Here is a 19,452-nt window from a genome sequence, read left to right on the forward strand (position 1 = left end):
CATGTTGGCCAGGCTGGTCTCGAACTCCCGACCTCAGGTGATCCACCCACCTTGGCCTCCCAAAGTGCTGGGATTACAGGCATGAGCCACCGTGTCGAGCCTATTTACTTAGTTTTTTAAAAGGAAAACATGTTTTAAAAATGTAAGCAGTTTTCCAACACTGGCACTCCACAAGTGTTTTAAGTGACAGATCATTGCCGTGTGTCTCCCGATACCCAGGCCAGTCTGCTGGGGCACCATGCTGAGAACTGCTGTGAACCTGGGGCTTCAACCCCACTAGAAGGGGGCCTTCTTTTTCTTTAGAGTCTGAAATGAAGGGTGCCAGGCAGCTCTTGGGGAAGAGTTTCTGCTTTGTCACCTTACTCCTGTCCCTTAATGCTGTCCCAGCCTTCAGGAATGGAGCTTTTGATCTGAGTCTGCAGCCTGATTCCTGAAAGTTATTGATCGAGCGCCCTTGCCAGCATCTCTGTCTCTGGTGCCTCTGCCTCACAGGCTCTCTATCTCCCACGTCAAGACACAGAAGTCTAAAACCTCTGTCCAGTGTCTTGGTCAAAAAATTGAGCTGGAGCTAGGCACTCCTCCCATCATAGCCCATAGCGGACACGGGGCTTAGCAGGCCAAGGGCACTCCTGCCTGACAAACCCAGGATCCTCTCTTCTCAAAGCCTGTCTTAGAATGCAGCTGGTGGTCTAGAAATTGAGAGACAGAGTACAGAGTAAACCCCTGTCTTTCCTCCACCTCCGCCTGCAGAGAAAAGAAATGCTGGGAATGCAGTACGGAGCGCCATGAAGTCCGAGGAACAGAAGATCAAAGACGCCAGGAGAGGTCCCCTGGCACCTTTTCCAAACCAAAAATCTGAAGCAGCAGAACCTCCAAAAACTCCACCCTCATCTTGTGATTCCACCAATGCAGCCATCACCAAGCAAGCCCTGAAAAAGCCCATCAAGGGCAAACAGGCCCCCCGAAAAAAGTAAGTGTCCCCTTCAGTCCTCTTCCTAACGTGGAGCAGTTTGGTTCCTCTGACCCCAGGGAAGCCTGCTCAGGTGCCCGTGGGGGTACAGTGGCCACCTCTCAGCCTCTCTTACGTCAAAGACTCAGATGCCCCGAGTCGTCAGCAGGGATGCCACTGTTTGTCAGTTTCTGGATCTGGCATGGGTCCAGAGTTCAAGAGCCTCTCCTTCCTCCCCTCCTCACCCACCCCAGCATAAGCAGCCCTTCTTTTTTAAATTTATTTTTTTGTTTGTTTTTTTGGTGGTTGGTGTTTTTTTGTTGTTGTTTTGTTTTGTTTTTGAGACAGAGTCTCTGTCGCCCAGGTTGGAGTGCAGTAGTGCAATCTCGGCTCACTGCAAACTCCACCTCCTGTGTTCAAGCAATTCTCCTGCCTCAGCCTCCTGAGTAGCTGGGATTACAGGTGCGTGCCACCACGCCCTGCTTATTTTTGTATTTTTATTGGAGACGGGGTTTCACCATGTTGGTCAGGCTGGTCTCAAACTCCTGACCTCGTGATTTGCCTGCCTCAGCCTCCCAAAGTGCTGGGATTACAGGTGTGAGCCACCACACCTGACTTGTGTTTTTTGAGATGGGGTCTCATTCTATCACCTAGGCTGGAGTGCAGTAACTCACTGCAGCCTCAATCTCTTGGGACTAAGTGATCCTCCTACTTCAGCCTCCCAAGCAATTGGGACCATAGGTGTGCACCACTATGCCCGGCTAATTTCTTTCCTTTTTTCAGAGATGGGGTTTTGCTGTGTTGCCTGGGTTGGTCTCGAACTCCTGGGCTCAAGTGATCCTCCCGCCTCAGCCTCCCAGAGTGTTGGGCTTACAGGCGTGAGCCACTGTGCCCAGCCAGCAGCCTGTCTTTGAAACTCCTCTGAGGCCCTCATGGGCAGGTGAACTGAGTGACCCACAGGCTCCAGTGGACAAAGGTGTTTAAGTGACATCATCTCCAAGGAGCTGTGTGCCTCCTTGGTGTGTGCCTTCTCCTAAGGAGCTGTGTGCCTCTAGGTTTTCAGTCCTGATATTTATTTTCTCCTCTTCCCCTTACCCAGAGCTCAAGGAAAAACGCAACAGAACCGCAAACTTACGGATTTCTACCCTGTCCGAAGGAGCTCCAGGAAGAGCAAAGCCGAGCTGCAGGTAGTTGCATGCTTTAAATTCCAGTTCGTGGAGGGGCAGGGTGGCCCACCGGGCAGTGCTTGGTGTGTGTGTGTGTGTCCTGAGCTTTGTTTTCGTCAGCTTGAGGCAAGTCTCTTGGCCCCTCTGGACTTGGTTTTCTCCTGGATCTATCGGGGATCCTCACAAAGCTTGTCCTGCCTTTCTGATAGGATCACTGCAGGGCTTGGTTAAGATACTTGTGTGAAGGAACCTTGTGACTTGTGGCATGTGGCAGGGAAAGCCTGGCGCAACTGTGAAGGTGGATTTTCCAGGACTTGTTGGCAGAGCCATTGGGAGCCTGGGACTGTGGGAAAGCCTGCCTGTTTTTTCAGAGGCTTTTCTTATCTGTTTGCTGGAAGTTTCCATGTTGTGGCCCAGGATGGTAAAGAGCAGTGGCTTGGAGCCACTTGCTGGTTGCGTAGCCTCGGGCCAGTCACTTTCCCTGTCCATGCCTTGGCTCTCCAGTCTGTAAAATGATACAATAACGTAGTACCTGCTAGGACTGTGGTGAGCATTCAGTAAATGTGCGGGTGCAAGAGGAACCTTTAGAACCATGCTTGACACTCAGTAAGTGCCAGCTAACTGTTACTATCGCCACCACTGTTTCCTCAGCGTTGTCACTCCTGTCTGGTCTTTCCCATGCTACTGCCATGCTAGGAACCTGCAGACCAGTGAGCAGCACCGGCTGGCAGGCGGCTGGCCTGTGCGGGCCTCTGCTGCCTTTTTGCAGAGGGCTGAGCTATGCAGCAGGCAGTCAATATTTGCTGCAGTGAGGTGTGGTTATTGCTTTTCTGTGAAGGAAACCCAGGGCGTGGCAGGTCCCTCTGCTCTTCCCCCTCAGGGACACCTGGGGTTGCCCCTCCGCTCTCCCTCACCCCCACAGTGACCACCAGGTTGGGAGAGGCACTCAAGATTGCATCCTACACAGAGGTGGGGACCCCAGCTTTGGCAGTTTCAGCATTTCAACCTTCATGCAGACTCCTTCAGTGTTCTTGATGTTAAATGTTCAGATACACAGTGGTCTAGTATTCTTTCTCTTTTTCTTTTAATTGATGAAGCTTCATTAAAAAAAAAAAAAGTCAATTTTCTTCCCCACAGAGAGCAGCTTTGGTTTTATTGCCTGAAAAAGGCAATGTCTTTCAGCCGAGAATGAGCTGTTTAAAACATTTGCGGTAGTGGGAGACTGTGCTAGGTCACTTTTTTTTTTTTGAGATGGTGTTTTGCTCTTGTTGCCCAGGCTGGAGTGCAGTGGCATGATCTCGACTCACCACAACCTCCACCTGTTGGGTTCAAGCGATTCTCCTGTCTCAGCCTCCTGAGTAGCTGGGACTACAGGTGTTTGCCGCCACACCTGGCTAATTTTGTATTTTTTTTCTTTTAGTAGAGACCGGATTTGTCCATGTTGGTCAGGCTGGTCTCGAACTCCCGACGTAGGGTGATCTGCCCACCTGAGCCTCCCAAAGTGCTGGGATCACAGACGTGAGCCACGACGCCTGGCCTGCTAAGTCTCTCTTAAAGACAGCACTGGGCCAGGCGTGGTGGCTCATGCCTGTAACCCTAGCACTTTGGGAGGCCCAGGTGGGCGGATCACCTGAAGTCAGGAGTTCGAGACCAGCCTGGCCAACATGGTGAAACCCTGTCTCTACTAAAATACAAAAATTAGCCTGGCGTGATGGCAGGTGCCTGTAATCCCAGCTACTTGGGAGGCTGAGACAGGAGAATCACTTGAACCCTGAAGACGGTGGTTGCAGTGAGCCGAGATCACGCCACTGCACTCCAGCCTGGGTGGCTGAGCGAGGTTCCGTCTTTAAAAAAAAAAAAAAAAGGACAACACTGCAAAGGGTGAGGTGGTGCCAGGCCACAGAATCCCAGACACCTCCCAGCCAGGGTTGGAGCTGTGGCGTGCCCACACAGAGGGCCTCTACTGAGCGCCCATCAAGGGCTGCTGTGGACTTTAGGGTGGGGGGAGCTGAGTTGGCCTTTTTAATAAGAAGCAAGAGTTTGTGCTGGGCAGAGTGAAGGCTGCAATGGGACAGGATGCAGGTCTGCTAAATCTTGCAGCAGATGAGCAGAAGGAAAGGACGCACTTGCTTCCCTAAAGCACGGTCTGCAAACACAAGAAAGCTTGCCCTGTTCCTGGACCAGGAGCCGTGCTCTGCCCCCGACTGTTTGTGTTGGCTCTGCTGAGTGCAGCCATGCAAGCTGTTGCTGGCCAGGGCAGGGAGGCCGTAGCTGGCCGGGATGACGTGGCTGGAGCTGGTTAGGGTGGAGTATTTTCTGACTGCACAGATAAAACTCAAGAACGGGATAGCTGGGGCTCATCTGAAGGGTGGGGTCAGTCCTGACCTGACTGCCATGTTGGGCCCAGGCTGTGAGTCCAGGAGGGTGGGGCATAATAGAGCCTGTTGTTGGCCAGATGGTCTGGGGCGAAACTGCAGTTCAGAGCCTCTTGTATACTTCCACTGAGGCTGAAGACAGCAGCCAGGGCGGGCCTAGCGCCAGGGCATGGGTCCTGGGCAACCGGGTGGGATCAGGGCTGCTGGGTTTGGACACAAGGTGGGCCTTGGAGAGATGCCCTACCTGCCGAGTGCTTCACTGCTGGGGCCCCTTGGCTGGCCAGCCTGGCTGCGGGTGGGGTGGCAGCCAGCAGCAGGGCAGGGACCATGCCTCTTGGCAATGCCTGGGCTTCCTCATGCCCAGCTTGACCCCAGGGCCAGATGTGCAAGCAGCCTGCTGATTCCGCTCGGAAAGGTCCCCTCCTTCCTTGTCACAGGTGCTTCTCACTAGCCCTAGTTCCGACCTTGTATTGCTCCCACTCCATCTGCCTCTAGGCCCATCTGTGGGCTCCTGCCAGAATTCCCTTTAGGAAGCCCAGGGCTGGTTGTTTGCAGGCCCCAAACTCCAGGCCTTTGGGAGACTCAGCCTCCCTGGCTTTGTGCTGGGGCATCTGGCCTGGTCCCAGCTTCCCTCTGCGCATCTCTTACCTGCCGTGTTCGGTCCCAGCAGAAAAACCCCCATTCCGCTACTGCGGTCTTTCTCTGATCACTCCCGTTTCCATGGGCCCGGTACTGCTCAGCCCTTGCTGCACGGTTATAATGAATGGGTCATGCAGCAAGGCGGTGGGGTGTGTGATGGCGGTGGTGTTGCTTTGAGGGCCTGCTGTGTGCACTGTTCTAGACCAGGAGATTCCACAGTAAACTAGACCAGCCCCTGGGACTCATGGGGCTTATTTTCAAATGGGGAGTAATTAACAACAAAAAAGACACCAGCTACTTGGGAGGCTGAGGTGGGAGGATTACTTGAAAGCAGGAGTTCAGCACCAACCTGGGCAACATCGTGAGACCCCATCTTTTTTTTTTTTTTTTTTTGAGACGGAGTCTCGCTGTGTCGCCCAGGCTGGAGTGCAGTGGCCGGATCTCTCAGCTCATTGCAAGCTCCGCCTCCTGGGTTTTTACGCCATTCTCCTGCCTCAGCCTCCCGAGTAGCTGGGACTACAGGCGCCCACCACCTCGCCCGGCTAGTTTTTTGTATTTTTTAGTAGAGATGGGGTTTCACCGTGTTAGCCAGGATGGTCTCGAACTCCTGACCTCGTGATCCGCCCGTCTCGGCCTCCCAAAGTGCTGGGATTACAGGCTTGAGCCACCGCGCCCGGCCGGACCCCATCTTTTTTGGTTGGTTGGTTGGTTTGTTTTTGAGACAGAGTTTCACATTGTCACCTGGCCTGGAGTGCAATGGCGCGATCTCGGCTCACTGCAACCTCCACCTCCCAGGTTCAAATGATTCTCCTGCCTCAGTCTCCCAAGTACCTGAGATTACAGGCGCGCACCACCATGCCCAGCTAATTTTTTGTATTTTCAGTAGAGATGATGTTTCACTATGTTGGCCAGGCTGGTCTCAAACGCCTGACCTTGTGATCCACCCACCTCAGCCTCCCAAAGTGCTGGGATTATAGGCGTGAGCCACTGAGCCCAGCCGTGAGACCCCATCTTAAAAGATAATTAAAAAGGCCAGGCATGGGGGCTCACACCTGTAATCCCAGCACTTTGGGAGGCTGAGGCGGGCGGATCATGAGGTCAGGAGATGGAGACCATCCTGGCTAACACGGTGAAACCCCATTTCTACTAAAAATACAAAAAATTAGCTGGGCATGGTGGTGGGCGCCTGTGGTCCCAGCTACTCGGGAGGCTGAGGCAGGAGAATGGCGTGGCCACAGGAGGAGAGCTGGGACTCCAGGCTTCCGCCACCACGCCTGGCCAATTTTTTGTATTTTTAGTAGAAACGGGGTTTCACCGTGTTAGTCAGGATGGTCTCGATCTCCTGACTTCGTGATCTGCCTGCTCGGCCTCTCAAAGTGCTGAGATTACAGACGTGTATCTTTTTTTTTTTTTTTAACCTTCTTGACCATTATCTTCCATATGTTTTAAGTGGAAAATTTAGTCCATTTATGTGAAAGGTTAATATTGATATGTGAGGTTTTGTTAGGTATGTTACTATTAAGTAAGTTTATGGGAAGGATTTTTGGTTTTTGTTTGTTTCTTTCTTTTTGAGACGGAGTCTTGCTCTGTCTGCCAGGCTGGAGTGCAGTAGTGCGATCTTGGCCTACTGCAAACTCCACCTCCTGGGTTCAAACGATTCTCCTGCCTCAGCCTCCTGAGTAGCTGGGATTACAGGCACGCACCACCATGCCCAACTAATTTTTGTGTTTTTGGTAGAGACGGGATTTTGCCACGTTGGCCAGGCTGGTCTCAAACTCCTAACCTCAAGTGATCCGCCCACCTCAGCTTCCCAAAGTGCTGGGATAGCAGACGTGAGCCACCATCCTGGTCACGTTTTCTGTTTTTTTTTTTTTTTTTTGAGACGGAGTCTCGCGCTGTGTCACCCAGGCTGGAGTGCAGTGGCGCGATCTCGGCTCACTGCAAGCTCCGCCTCCCAGGTTCAGGCCATTCTCCTGCCTCAGCCTCCGAGTAGCTGGGACTACAGGCGCCCGCCACCACGCCCGGCTAGTTTTTTTTGTATTTTTAGTAGAGACGGGGTTTCACCATGTTAGCCAGGATGGTCTCGATCTCCTGACCTCGTGATCCGCCCGCCTCGGCCTCCCAAAGTGCTGGGATTACAGGCTTGAGCCACCGCGCCCGGCCCGTTTTCTGTTTTTTTAAGACAGGGTCTCACTCTGTTGCCCAGGCTGGAGTGCAGTGGCGCAATCATGGCTCACTGCAGCCTCAGCCTCCTGGGCTCCAGCAATCCTCCTTCTTCAGCCTCTAGAGTAGCTGGGACCAAAGGTGTGTGCCTCCACACCCAGCTTATTTATTTATTTATTTTTTTTTTTTTTTTTTGANTAGCTGGGACTACAGGCGCCCGCCACCGCACCCGGCTAGTTTTTTGTATTTTTTAGTAGAGACGGGGTTTCACCGTGTTAGCCAGGATGGTTTCGATCTCCTGACCTCGTGATCCGCCCGTCTCGGCCTCCCAAAGTGCTGGGATTACAGGCTTGAGCCACCGCGCCCGGCCGCTTATTTATTTTTTGTAGGGACAGGGTCTGGATCTGTTGCTTAGGCTGGTCTCTAACTCCTGTCCTTAAGCGATCCTTCTTCCTGGTCCTCCTGATATGTTAGGATTATAGGAGAGGCCATGCACCTGGCCTCATTTACATTTTAAAAGACCCCTCTGGCTGCCCTGTGGAGAACTGAGTGTTCTCTGGGGTCAGAGTGGAAGCCTGGTGACTAGCGAGGGGGCGGGGCCGTGGCTGGGCCGCAGGGCCGTAGTGGGAATTGAGATGGAGAGGAGGTGGCAGGATTTGGGACTGTCCTTGAGGTTACTCATTCACAATTGTTCCCAGCACAGACTGCAGGGCCTGGCACGTTGCAGGTGTGGACTGAGTGCCTGGAAAAGCTGCAAGCTGGTTTGGGCCTCTGTGTAGGGGGAATGGGTTGAGCTCAGCAGTTGGTGTCAGGCTCCTGACATGTGCCATCTGGTTTGGTGAAAGTCTGTGCCAGCAAGACATGCTGGTCTGGGGGAAGCCACACTGGTTTGGAGCTTCTGGTCTGTCTTCATTTGGTTCGCTTTTGCTCCATAGTATCTGTGCGATGGCAGAGCAGTAGAACCCAGGGATAGGGATGGAGGTAGGTGCAGGAGGGGTGGCCTTAGAGGAGAGGTGGATCCCGGGGTGCCCCCTTCCTGTTCTCTGTTCAGGGCTGTGTTGACCCTCGGGATTGGAGGCCCTCTTCCCATCCATGGTGGTGGCCTCCATACAGGTGAACCTCAGAGATCCTAAACATTTTGATAGCAGTACGCGCCATCAGACCAGAGGGATGTGGACCACGTGTGTCCCATCCAAAGGGCACAGCCTCTGATCTGCTGTACCCGATTTTCTTTTTTCTCTTTTTTTTTTGAGACGGAGTCTTGCTCTGTCACCTGGCTTGGAGTGCAGTGGCACAATCTCAGCTCACTGCAACCTCTGCCTCCCAGGTTCAAGTGATTCTCTTGCCTCAGCCTCCCTAGTAACTGGGACTACAGGCTCCTGCCACCACACCTGGCTAATTTTTATATCTTTAATAGAGATAGGGTTTTACCATATTTGCCAGGCTGGTCTCGAACTCCTGACCTTACGATCCACCTGCCTTGGCCTCCCAAAGTGTTGAGATTACAGGCGTGAGCCACCACACCTGGCTCACTGTACCTGATTTTCTATGAAGTCAGAGGCCTGATTTTCAGGTGTGGGCAAGTTGGACATTTTTTAACATGCTGCATGGGCAACAGAACATATCTACAAGCCCCATTCTGTTCTTGGGTCCTTACTGTTTCCCTTCTGATCCAGTTGAACCTCGGTGACAGATCTTCCACAACAGATGGGTGATGAGAAAAGGAGGGATACTTGGGAGCTTTGCCATCAGTGGGGACCCGTCATCCCCAGTGATGCCAAATGAGGCCGACTGTGGCCCTGTGGGCATGGCCTGGGGCAGTCAGGGCTCAAGACCATGAAGCTACCCACGACAGGCCTGGGAAAGGATACTGATGCTGTTTTTCTTTCTCTCCACCCAGTCTGAAGAAAGGAAAAGAATAGATGAATTGATTGAGAGTGGGAAGGAAGAAGGGATGAAGGTAAGGGGCTGCTTGCTTGCTGCATCGTAGCTGAAGCTGGAAGAGCTCACCTTCCCTGGTCCCGTGGCTGAGAGTGGCCACTGTGTGGCTTTAACCCTCTAATGGCCATGGTGACCAGGCAGACTGTCTTAGGTTGTCAAAGAGCCAAATACTAAAACTTGTTAAGGAAATGTCTTATGAAGGAAACATAAATGGACTTTGTATATAAATGTTATCCAGGGGAAACTTTTCTTAGAAATTGTGGTTAAAAAATTCGGTGACTTTTTGTACATTCACAATGCAATGCAACCATCATCCCTGTCTAATTTCAGAATTTTTTCATCCTCCCAAACGGAAACCCTTACCCATTACTTAGCACTGCCCACCATCCCCGCCTGTCCCCTGCCCAGCCCCTGACAGCCACTCAGCTGCTTTCTGTCTCAGTGGAATTGATCTTCTGTATACTTCATATAAATGGGATTATACAATATGTAGCTGATGCCCAGGAAAACTTTTAAAAGGAGAAACTAATACATTTTTTAAACTCTGTTTTCCTAGATAATGACAATGCCCAAGAAATGTGCTTTTCTCTTACTGTATTTCAAACATACTGAGTTTGGGCAAGAGGAGAACTCTCTACAGGGAGGCTCAGATGGGCCTAGACTAGGGCTCAGGGCTTAGAAAGCTTCCACTTCCACCCACCACCTAGGGGAGATTCCAGCTTAAGTCCTGGGCCCCTAAGAGCAACCCCATCCAACTCCATGTAGAATAGAGTGAGGAGACACAGGAGAGAAATTGTGGAACGAGGCAGAGACCCAGACCACTGGGCCTGCTGTTCGCCTAAGAAGGCATAGCGCACGGCCCCTAGACAGAGAAACCAAGTGTGTGGATTTGAGCTGTGTCACTGCCTAGCTGTGTGGCCTCAGACACGTGGCTGTGCCTCTTTAAGCCTCAGTTTCCTCATCTACAAAATGGGGCAGTCTCCACCTAGCAGATCTCTCACGAGCTCTGATATAACTGCTTTGCAGATGAGCACCAAGGAATCACGTTTGTGGAGTGAGGGAAATGTTCTAGAGCTGGCCTGTAGTGACGGTTGCACAGGTGTATACACTTCATAAAACCCATCAACCTGTACATGTAAAGCAAGTGAATTTTATAGCATAGCTCAGTACAGCTGTTAAAGATTGGGGTAAGCCCCCAGCTCCCTGGAGACCTGCTGTGGACAGTGGCATCCATTGCTATTATGAACCAACACACACTCTTATCACTTCCTGACAGATTGACCTCATCGATGGCAAAGGCAGGGGTGTGATTGCCACCAAGCAGTTCTCCCGAGGTGACTTTGTGGTGGAATACCACGGGGACCTCATCGAGATCACCGATGCCAAGAAACGGGAGGCTCTGTACGCACAGGACCCTTCCACGGGCTGTTACATGTACTATTTTCAGTATCTGAGCAAAACCTATTGGTGAGTCCACTGTTGCTTTGAGTGGCTTTTCTATCCTCTGGGCAGTGAGGAAAGGCCAAAGGGCCAGGAACTCCTGATTCTGTTTGGTGGCCAGTCTTCTGGTTTTGTTCTTGTTGACTTTTTTTTTTGAGACAGAGTCTTGCTCTGTTGCCTAGCTTGGAGTGCAGTGGCGTGATCTCAGCTCACTGCAACCTCCTGTTGGTCTCAAGGAATTCTCCTGCCTCAGCCTCTGGAGTAGCCCGGCTAATTTTTTTTTTTTTTTTTTCATTTTTAGTAGAGATGGACTTTTGCCACATTGGCCAAGCTGGTCTTGAACGACCTCAGACGATCCACCTGCCTTGGTCTTCCAAAGTGCTAGGATTACAGGCGTGAGCCACTGTGCCTGGCCTGTTATTGCCTTTTTTCAAAGCTGTAATGCAGCTATCCCCTGCTTCTCTTTTTTTTTTTTTTTTTTTTTTTTGAGTCTCAATCTGTCGCCCAGGCTGGAGTGCAGTGGCACAATCTTGGCTCACTGCAACCTCCTCCTCCTGGGTTCAAGGGATTCTTCTGCCTCAGCCTCCCACAGAGCTGGGATTACAGGTATGTGTCACCACGCCCAGCTAGTTTTTGTATTTTTTTTTAGTAGAGACGGGGTTTCGTTATGTTGGCCAGGCTGGTCTGACCTCAGATGGTCCGCCCGCCTCAGCCTCCCAAAGTGCTGGCATTACAGGTGTGAGCCACTGCGCCTGGACCCTGCTTCCCTCGAGACGGAGTCTCACTCTGTCGCCCAGGCTGGAATGCAGTGGCACAATCTTGGCTCACTGCAACCTCTGCCTCCCCAGTTCAAGTGATTCTCCTGCCTCAGCCTCTTGAGTAGCTGGGACTACACACACATGCCACCATGCCCGGCTAATTTTTTGTATATTTAGTAGGGATAGAGTTTCACTGTGTTAGCCAGAATAGTCTCAATCTCCCAACCTTGTGATCCACCCGCCTTAGTCTCCCAAAGTGCTGGGATCACAGGCATGAGCCACCGTGCCTGGCCCCCAGCTTCCCATTTTTAATCTTTGGAATTGGAGCTGTCCTGGATGTTATCTCATCCAACAAAGGGGAGAAGTGGACTAGTCACATGAAAACCTGTTAAGCAGCTCACCTGGCTCTCCTTCAGGGCATTTGGCCAGAGCGGCTCTGGAAATCACTAATTGCTTTTTCCTGGCTATAACCAGCGGAGTTGATTTTTTTTTTTTTTTTTTTGAGATGGAGTTTCACTCTTGTTATCCAGGCTGGAGTGCAGTGGCGCGATCTTCGCTCACTGCAACCTCCACTTCCCAAGTTCAAGCGATTCTCCTGCCTCAGCCTCCCAAATAACTGGGATTACAGGCAAGCACCACCACGCCCAGCTAATTTTGTATTTTTAGCACAGACAGGATTTCACCATGCTGGCCAGGCTGGTTTCAAAATCCAGACCTCAGGTAATCCACCTGCCTCAGCCTCCCAAAGTGCTGGGATTACAGGCGCGAGCCACCACACCTGGCGGGGTTGATTTTTTTAATCCATGTATTTGTTTTGGGAAACTCTACCATTTCCTCCTGTGCCTCCATAAAGAGCCCTTTGGGTCCCACCCCATCCCCCCACCCAGGTCCTGTGCAGGCTCTCAAAAATAGCTTTGTGGGCCAGGCGTGGGTGCTCATGCCTGTAATCCCAGCCCTTTGGGTGGCTGAGGTGGATGCATCATGAGGTCAGGAGTTTGAGACCCACATGGCGAAACTCCGTCTCTACTAAAAATACAAAAAAATTAGCCTGGCGTGGTGGCGCACGCTTCTAATCCCAGTGACTCAGGAGGCTGAGGCAGGAGAATTGCCTTAATCCGGGAGGCAGAGGTTGGGATGAGCTGAGATCACGCCACTGCACTCCACCTTAGGTGACAGAGCAAGACTCTGTCTCAGGAAAAAAAAAAAATAGCCTTGTGAATTGGGCCAGGTGCAGTGGCTGATGCCTGTAATCCCAATACATTTGGAGGCTGAGGCAGGAAAGATTGATAGAACCCAGGAGTTTGAGACTTGGGCAACATAGGGATATATCCTGCCTCTACAAAAATTTTAGAAATTTTTAAAAATTAGCCAGCTTTGGTGGTGAACACCTGTAGTCCTAGCAACTCAGGAGGCTGAGGTACGATGATCACTTGAGCCTAGGAGGTTGAGGTTACAATGAGCCGTGATCGCCCCACTGCACTCTAGCCTGGGTGACAGAGCGAGACTCTGTCTCAAAAAATACATTTAAAAAAAATTCTGGCCGTGTGTGGTGCCTCACACCTGTTGTCCCACCACTTTGGGAGGCCAAGGCGGGCGGATTACCTGAGGTCAGGAGTTCAAGACCAGCCTGACCAACATGGTGAAACCGTGTTTCTGCTAAAAATACAAAAATTAGCTGGGCATATTGGTGTGCACCTATAGTCCCAGCTACTTGGGAGGATGAGACAGGAGAATCTCTTGAAGCTGGGAGGTGAAGGTTGCAGTGAGCCAAGATCATGCCACTGCACTCCAGCCTGGGCGACAGAGTGACGAGACTCCCTCTCAAAAAAAAAACAGACCTGGTGGCTCATGCTTGTAATCTCAAAAACTCAGGAGGCCAAGGCCAGAAGATCACTTGAGCCCAGGAGTTGGAGACCAGCCTGGGCAATGTAGGGAGACCTTGTCTCTACAAAAACAACTAAAAATTAGCCTGATGTTGTGGCATGTACCTGTGGTCAAAGATACTGGGGAGGCTGAGGTAGGAAGATGACTTGAGCCTGGGAGGTGGAGGAGGCTGCAGTGAGCGGTGATCGCACCGCTGCTCTCCAGCCTGGGTGACACAGCGAGACCCCCTCTAAAAAGGAAAAAGAAAATAGCTTTATGAATTGAATCTTTCCAAAACACGTGGCTTTAAATCAGCATCCCGCCAGAGCTGAGCACAAGTGTGACTCTCTCCGGGTTAAAAAGCCTCTTTATCAATTTAATCCTCTCTGGCCCTCCCTCCCCTCCAGCGTGGATGCAACTAGAGAGACAAATCGCCTAGGAAGACTGATCAATCATAGCAAATGTGGGAACTGCCAAACCAAACTGCACGACATTGACGGCGTACCTCACCTCATCCTCATCGCCTCCCGAGACATCGCGGCTGGGGAGGAGCTCCTGTATGACTATGGGGACCGCAGCAAGGCTTCCATTGAAGCTCACCCGTGGCTGAAGCATTAACCGGCTGACCCCACACCCTCCCCACCCCACCTTCCCTTCTGCAAAGGACAAAGTGCCCTCAAAGGGAATTGAATTTTTTTTTTTTACACACTATACTTAATCTTAGCGGATTACTTCAGATGTTTTTAAAAAGTATATTAAGATGCCTTTTCACTGTAGTATTTAAATATCTGTTACAGGTTTCCAAGGTGGACTTGAACAGATGGCCTTATATTACCAAAACTTTTATATTCTAGTTGTTTTTGTACTTTTTTTGCATACAAGCCGAACGTTTGTGCTTCCCGTGCATGCAGTCAAAGACTCAGCACAGGTTTTAGAGGAAAGAGTCAAACATGAACTAGGAAGCCAGGTGAGTCTCCTTTCTCCAGTGGAAGAGCCGGGACCTTCCCCCTGCACCCCTGACATCCAGGGACGGGGTGTGAGGAAGACGCTGCCTCCCAGTGGCCTGGACGGAATGTTTCCAAGCTCTTGTTCTCCTAACGCCTCGACAGGCGCTCACTGAAGTGTATGAATATTTTTTAAAAAGGTTTTGCAGTAAACTAGTCTTCCCCTCTGCTTTCTCGAAAGCTTACTGAGCCCTGGGCCCCGAGCCTGGGCCGGGCATCGATTTCCTCTTCCACAAGCTGCCGCTTTTCTGGGCACCTTGAAGCATCAGGGCGCGAAATCGAACTAGATGTGGGCAGGGAGAGTGTTGCTTACCTGCCCTGCGGGGGCAGGGTCTCCTGAAACTGGGTTAATTCTTTATAGAAATGTGAACACTGAATTTATTTTAAAAAAAATAATAAAAATTAAAAAAAATAAAAATTAAAAAAAATAAAAACCACAGAAAACAACTTACATGTATATAGGTCTTGAAGTGAGTGAAGTGGCTGCTTTTTTTTTTTCTTTTGCTTTTGCTTTTTTTTGCTTTTTGTAGAAGAGATTGAGAATGGTACTCTAATCAAAAATAAAGTTTTGTAGTGGGACCAGAAATTACTTACCTAACATCCACCCCCATTTCCCCTCATCCTGCTGGGGTTGAAGGTTCCAGACCTGCTGTCGAGGCCTTGTGTTTGTCAGACACCCGGCATCCTCCTGCAAGGACGCAACTGTGAGCTGAGGTGTGAGCCTAGGAGCCCAGGACCCCGACCCCAGCCACTGCTGCCAGCCTCAGAAAGGCACCCAGGTGTGCAGGGGAGCATGCAGGGCCCGGCGGCCCCCAGGAATCACAGATAGGGCTAAGGTTTTCACCTTAACTGTGAAGGCAGGAGGAGTAGGTGGCTGTCTCCTCCCGTCCTTCACAGAACTGATTCTCACTCTGTCCCTTCAGTCCAGGGGGCCAGGGCTCAGGAGCCATGACCTGGTGTCTCCTGCCCACCTTGGTCCCAGGTAAATGTGAATGGAGACAGGTATGAGAGCTCGTCCTAGTCTTTGATTCCCCCCAGCCCCACCTCGGGCCTCACGACGGTGCTACCTAAGAAAGTCTTCCCTCCCACCCCCGCCAGCCTGGTCAGTGGTCAGCAAATTGGAAGAGGATCCGACAGGAGTGTAAATGTGAGACACAGTGTCGATTATACCTATTTGTGGTTTAGCTTTGTATTTAAACAAGGAAATAAACTTGAAAATTATTTGTCATCATAAAAATGAAACAAAAATTAAAATATTTATTGCCAGGCAAGGCCACCTGTGTGTCTTTCTGTTTTTACAATTTGACTGTGTCACACCAACATGAGTCTAAGCTTTGGTAAGCGTCCTCCTGGGGAACCAGAAAAGCGTACTGATGTGATTTTGAGCATGTTTTCTAGAACTCTTGAGTTCTTTGGTTTCCTCATCTGTATACTGGGGACCATAGGGTATGTGAAGATTAAAAGGTAATGCTTTTTTTTTGGAGACAGTCTCACTCTGTTACCTAGGCTGGAGTTCAGTGGGGCAATCTCAGCTCACTGCAACCTCCTGGGTTCAAGCGATTCTCGTGCCTCAGCCACTTGAATATCTGGGATTACAGGCATGCGCCACCACACCCAGCCTTTTCTCTTTTTTTGAGATGGAATTTCGCTCTGTCACTCAGGCTGGAATGCAGTGGCACGATCTGGGCTCACTGCAACCTTCACCTCCCAGGTTCAAGTGATTCTGCCTCAACCTCCCAAGTAGCTGGGATTATAGGTGCCTGCCACCATACCCAGCTAATTTTTTTGTATTTTTAGTAGAGACGGTCTTTCACCATGTTGACCAGGCTGGTTTTGAACTTCTGACCTCAAGTGATTTGCCCACCTTGGCCTCCCAAACTGCTAGGGTTACAGGCGTGAGCCACTGTACCCGGCCACAGTAGAGTCGGTTTCACCATGTTGGCCAGGCTGGTCTCAAACTCCTGACCTTAAGTGATCCACCTGCCTTGGCCTCCCAAAATGCTGGGATTACAGGCATGAACCACCACGCCCAGCTTAAAAGTTAATGCATTTTGAGCCTTAGAACAGTGCCTGGCACATAGTAAGCATCATAAATTTTAGCTGATGTAATTGTCATTGTGACTTACAATTTACTAGACTTGATGATTCTCAGGACGCTCTGAATCATCACTGCACCTGTCTTGTGTTAGAAGTCCCTATTACCAGCCCAGATCCCTGTCCCCTCCATGCTTGGGCACTGGTGGCAGATTGGAACGGTGAGGAGAGCCCTTGGTTTAGATACAAGAGATCCAGTTCCAGCATCAGTTTTAAGTGTTTGTCAGCTGTGTGACATTGGTCAAGTCAATTCCCCTCTCTGAAACTTGTCTGTCAAATAGGGATAATCTCTGCCCACTTGACTTGCCTCCTCCCCCAAAGATTCAGGCATCAGTATTATAGCCTCACCTTGGAGGGGGCATGTGGCCGCTGGAACAGAACATCTGCTTCCAATCCACTGCTGTGTAACTCAGGCAGGTACGTAGTCTCCTTGTGCATCAGTTTCCCTCCCTGTAACATGGAGATGGTAATACTTGTGCGGGGCCAGGCGCGGTGGCTCATGCCTGTAATCCCAGGACTTTGGGAGGCTGAGGTGGGCGGATCATGAGGTCAGGAGATCGAGACCATCCTGGCTAACACGGTGAAACCCCATTTCTACTAAAAATACAAAAAAAAAAAAAAAAATTAGCCGGGCGTGGTGGCGGGTGCCTGTAGTCCCAGCTACTCGGGAGGCTGAGGCAGGAGAATGGCATGAACCGAGGAGGTGGAGCTTGAAGTGAGCCGAGATTGCGCCACTGCACTCCAGCCTGGGTGACAGAGCGAGACTGCATCTCAATAGATAAATAAATAAATAAATAATATTAATAATACTTGTACGGGGTGATTGTGAGGATTTAATGAGTTAATACAAAAAAAGCACTTGGAACAGTGCCTTGCACATAGACAATCTTCAGTAATCAGTATTAGCTATTATTAGAATTAAAAATTTGGCTAGCTTCTATTCAGTGTTTACAAGTGCTCAGGACTAATAGCTAATAAGTGCCTCCAAGTTCTGATATGTAGTTGCTATATTTATTTGTTCATTTTATTTTTTGTAGAGATAGGGTCTCATTATGTTGCCCAAGCTAGTCTCAAACTCCTGGCCTCAAGCGATTCTCACGTCTCACCCTCCCACAGGGCTGTGATTACAGGCATGCGTGAGCCACTGTGCCTGACCTATTTGTTCCTTTTTTTCTTTTTTTTTTTGAGATGGAGTCTTTGTCTGTTGCCCAGGCTGGAGTGCAGAGGCACAATCTCAGCTCACTGAAACCTCCACCTCCCAGGTTCAAGCAATTCTCCTGCCTCAGCCTCCTGAGTAGCTAGGATTACAGGTGTGCGCCACCACACTCAGCTAATTTTTGTACTTTTAGTAGAGATGAGGTTTCACCATGTTGGCCAGCCTGGTCTCCTGACCTCGTGATCTGCCCATCTCCCAAAGTGCTAGGATTACAGATGTGAGCCACTGCGCCCGGCCTTATTTGTTCATTGTAAAAGATGACTGCTGGCAGGGCACAGTGGCTCACGCCTGTAATCCCACCACTTTGGGAGGGCGAGGCAGGCGGATCATGAGGTCAGGAGCTGATACTGTGCCACTGCACTCCAGCCTGGGCGACAGAGCGAGACTCCGTCTCAAATAAGTAAATGAAATAAAAGATGATTGCTACAGCAACTACTTCCTGTGCCTTCTGAGGCTTGGCTTGAAAATCTACTTCTTTTTTTTTTTTTTTTTTTGAGATGGAGTCTCACTCTGTCGCCCAGGCTGGAGTGCAGTGGTGTGATCTCAGTTCACTGCAACCTCTGCCGTCCAGGTTCAAGCAATTCTCCTGCCTTAGCCTCCCAAATAGCTAATTTTTGTATTTTTAGTAGAGACAGGGTTTCACCATCTTGGCCAGGCTGGTCTTGGATTCCTGACCTTGTGATCCACCCACCTCAGCCTCCCAAAGTGCTAGGATTACACGCGTGAGCCACTGCACCCAGCGAAAACCTACTTCTAAGCCTGTTCCTCCCCAGGCTAGGTTTGTAGTTGGAATCCTGCAGTGTGAGAACCGCCAGAGCTCAACTGACGTCACAACTCTGTTATCTGTGGTCAAGCTAGGCCCGTCTCTGGGAGAATCACCCTCCAGGACTTATTTTCCAGAATGCCCACCTGCCAGCATCAGATTTTACCAAGAGTTGCACTCCAAGCATTTCTCACCGTAACTTTTTTTAGTCTCCTGGGGTACCAGAGTCACCCGTGCCATCTTAACCTGGCATTTCTTTCGGAGTGGGTTCTCCCACCCTATCTATCCCCACAGGGAGGCAGGGGAGCATTTATATATTTGGAGACAGGGTCTCACTCTGTCACCCAGGCTGGAGTACAGTGGTGTGATCATAACTCACTGCAGCCTTAAACTCCCGGGCTCAATTCATCTTCCTGCCTCAGCCTCCCCAGTACCTGGGACTACAGGTGCTCACCACCATGCCTGGCTAATTTTTTATTTTTTTGTAAAGACAGGGTGTTACTGTGTTGCCCAGGCTGGTCTCAAACTCCTGGGCTCAAGCAATTCTCTCACCTTGGCCTCCCAAAGTGCTGGAATAACAGGCTTGAACCACTATCCCTGGCCAGGGTTGCAGTGTTACACGGGGTTCTGGGGATCAGGAGCCCTGATCTAACGATACTGTCGAAACAGTGTTCTGGACTAGACTCTTAAACACTGCCAACTCTTCCTGGAAGGCAGGTGCTTGAAGCCTGGGTGTGGACTTTGTATCTGGGCTGAAGTCCCGCTTCTACCACTTTCTAGCTGAGGACCTTGGACAAGTCTTTTCACCCATTATGCCTTAACCCCCTTGGGAGGACCCCAAGGACAATAGTGATCCCCATCCCACAAAGGTATGTGAGACAGCATCAGAAAGGTATTTAGAATGATGCAGCAAGGTATACAGTAAATTATTAATATTAAATTATTAATATTAAGACTTGGCCGGGCGCGGTGGCTCAAGCCTGTAATCCCAGCACTTTGGGAGGCCGAGACGGGCGGATCACGAGGTCAGGAGATCGAGACCATCCTGGCTAACACGGTGAAACCCCATCTCTACTAAAAA

The 19,452-nt window shown here is 50.5% G+C and overlaps 1 protein-coding gene across 1 annotated transcript; it reads left to right on the top strand.

Moving 5' to 3' along the window:
* Positions 1–593: 593 nt before the first annotated feature.
* Positions 594–15,569, top strand: KMT5A (lysine methyltransferase 5A). Its single transcript, XM_025403301.1, has 5 exons — positions 594–970; positions 2,049–2,136; positions 9,193–9,252; positions 10,510–10,700; positions 13,702–15,569. Exons 1-5 carry the CDS (start codon positions 786–788, stop codon positions 13,910–13,912), a joined length of 735 nt encoding a protein of 244 aa, XP_025259086.1. The 5' UTR covers positions 594–785; the 3' UTR covers positions 13,913–15,569.
* The last annotated feature ends 3,883 nt before the right edge of the window (positions 15,570–19,452 follow it).

Source organism: Theropithecus gelada, chromosome 11 (genome assembly GCF_003255815.1).
Source record: "Theropithecus gelada isolate Dixy chromosome 11, Tgel_1.0, whole genome shotgun sequence".
NCBI lineage: Eukaryota > Metazoa > Chordata > Mammalia > Primates > Cercopithecidae > Theropithecus > Theropithecus gelada.

Excerpts from the sequence above, each read along its gene's own strand:
- KMT5A (XM_025403301.1), top strand. The coding sequence starts at position 786 with ATGAAGTCCGAGGAACAGAAGATCAAAGACGCCAGGAGAGGTCCCCTG. Across the intron at positions 2,137-9,192 it reads AGAGCAAAGCCGAGCTGCAG|TCTGAAGAAAGGAAAAGAAT; the intron begins GTAGTTGCATGC and ends CTCTCCACCCAG. Across the intron at positions 10,701-13,701 it reads TATCTGAGCAAAACCTATTG|CGTGGATGCAACTAGAGAGA; the intron begins GTGAGTCCACTG and ends CCTCCCCTCCAG.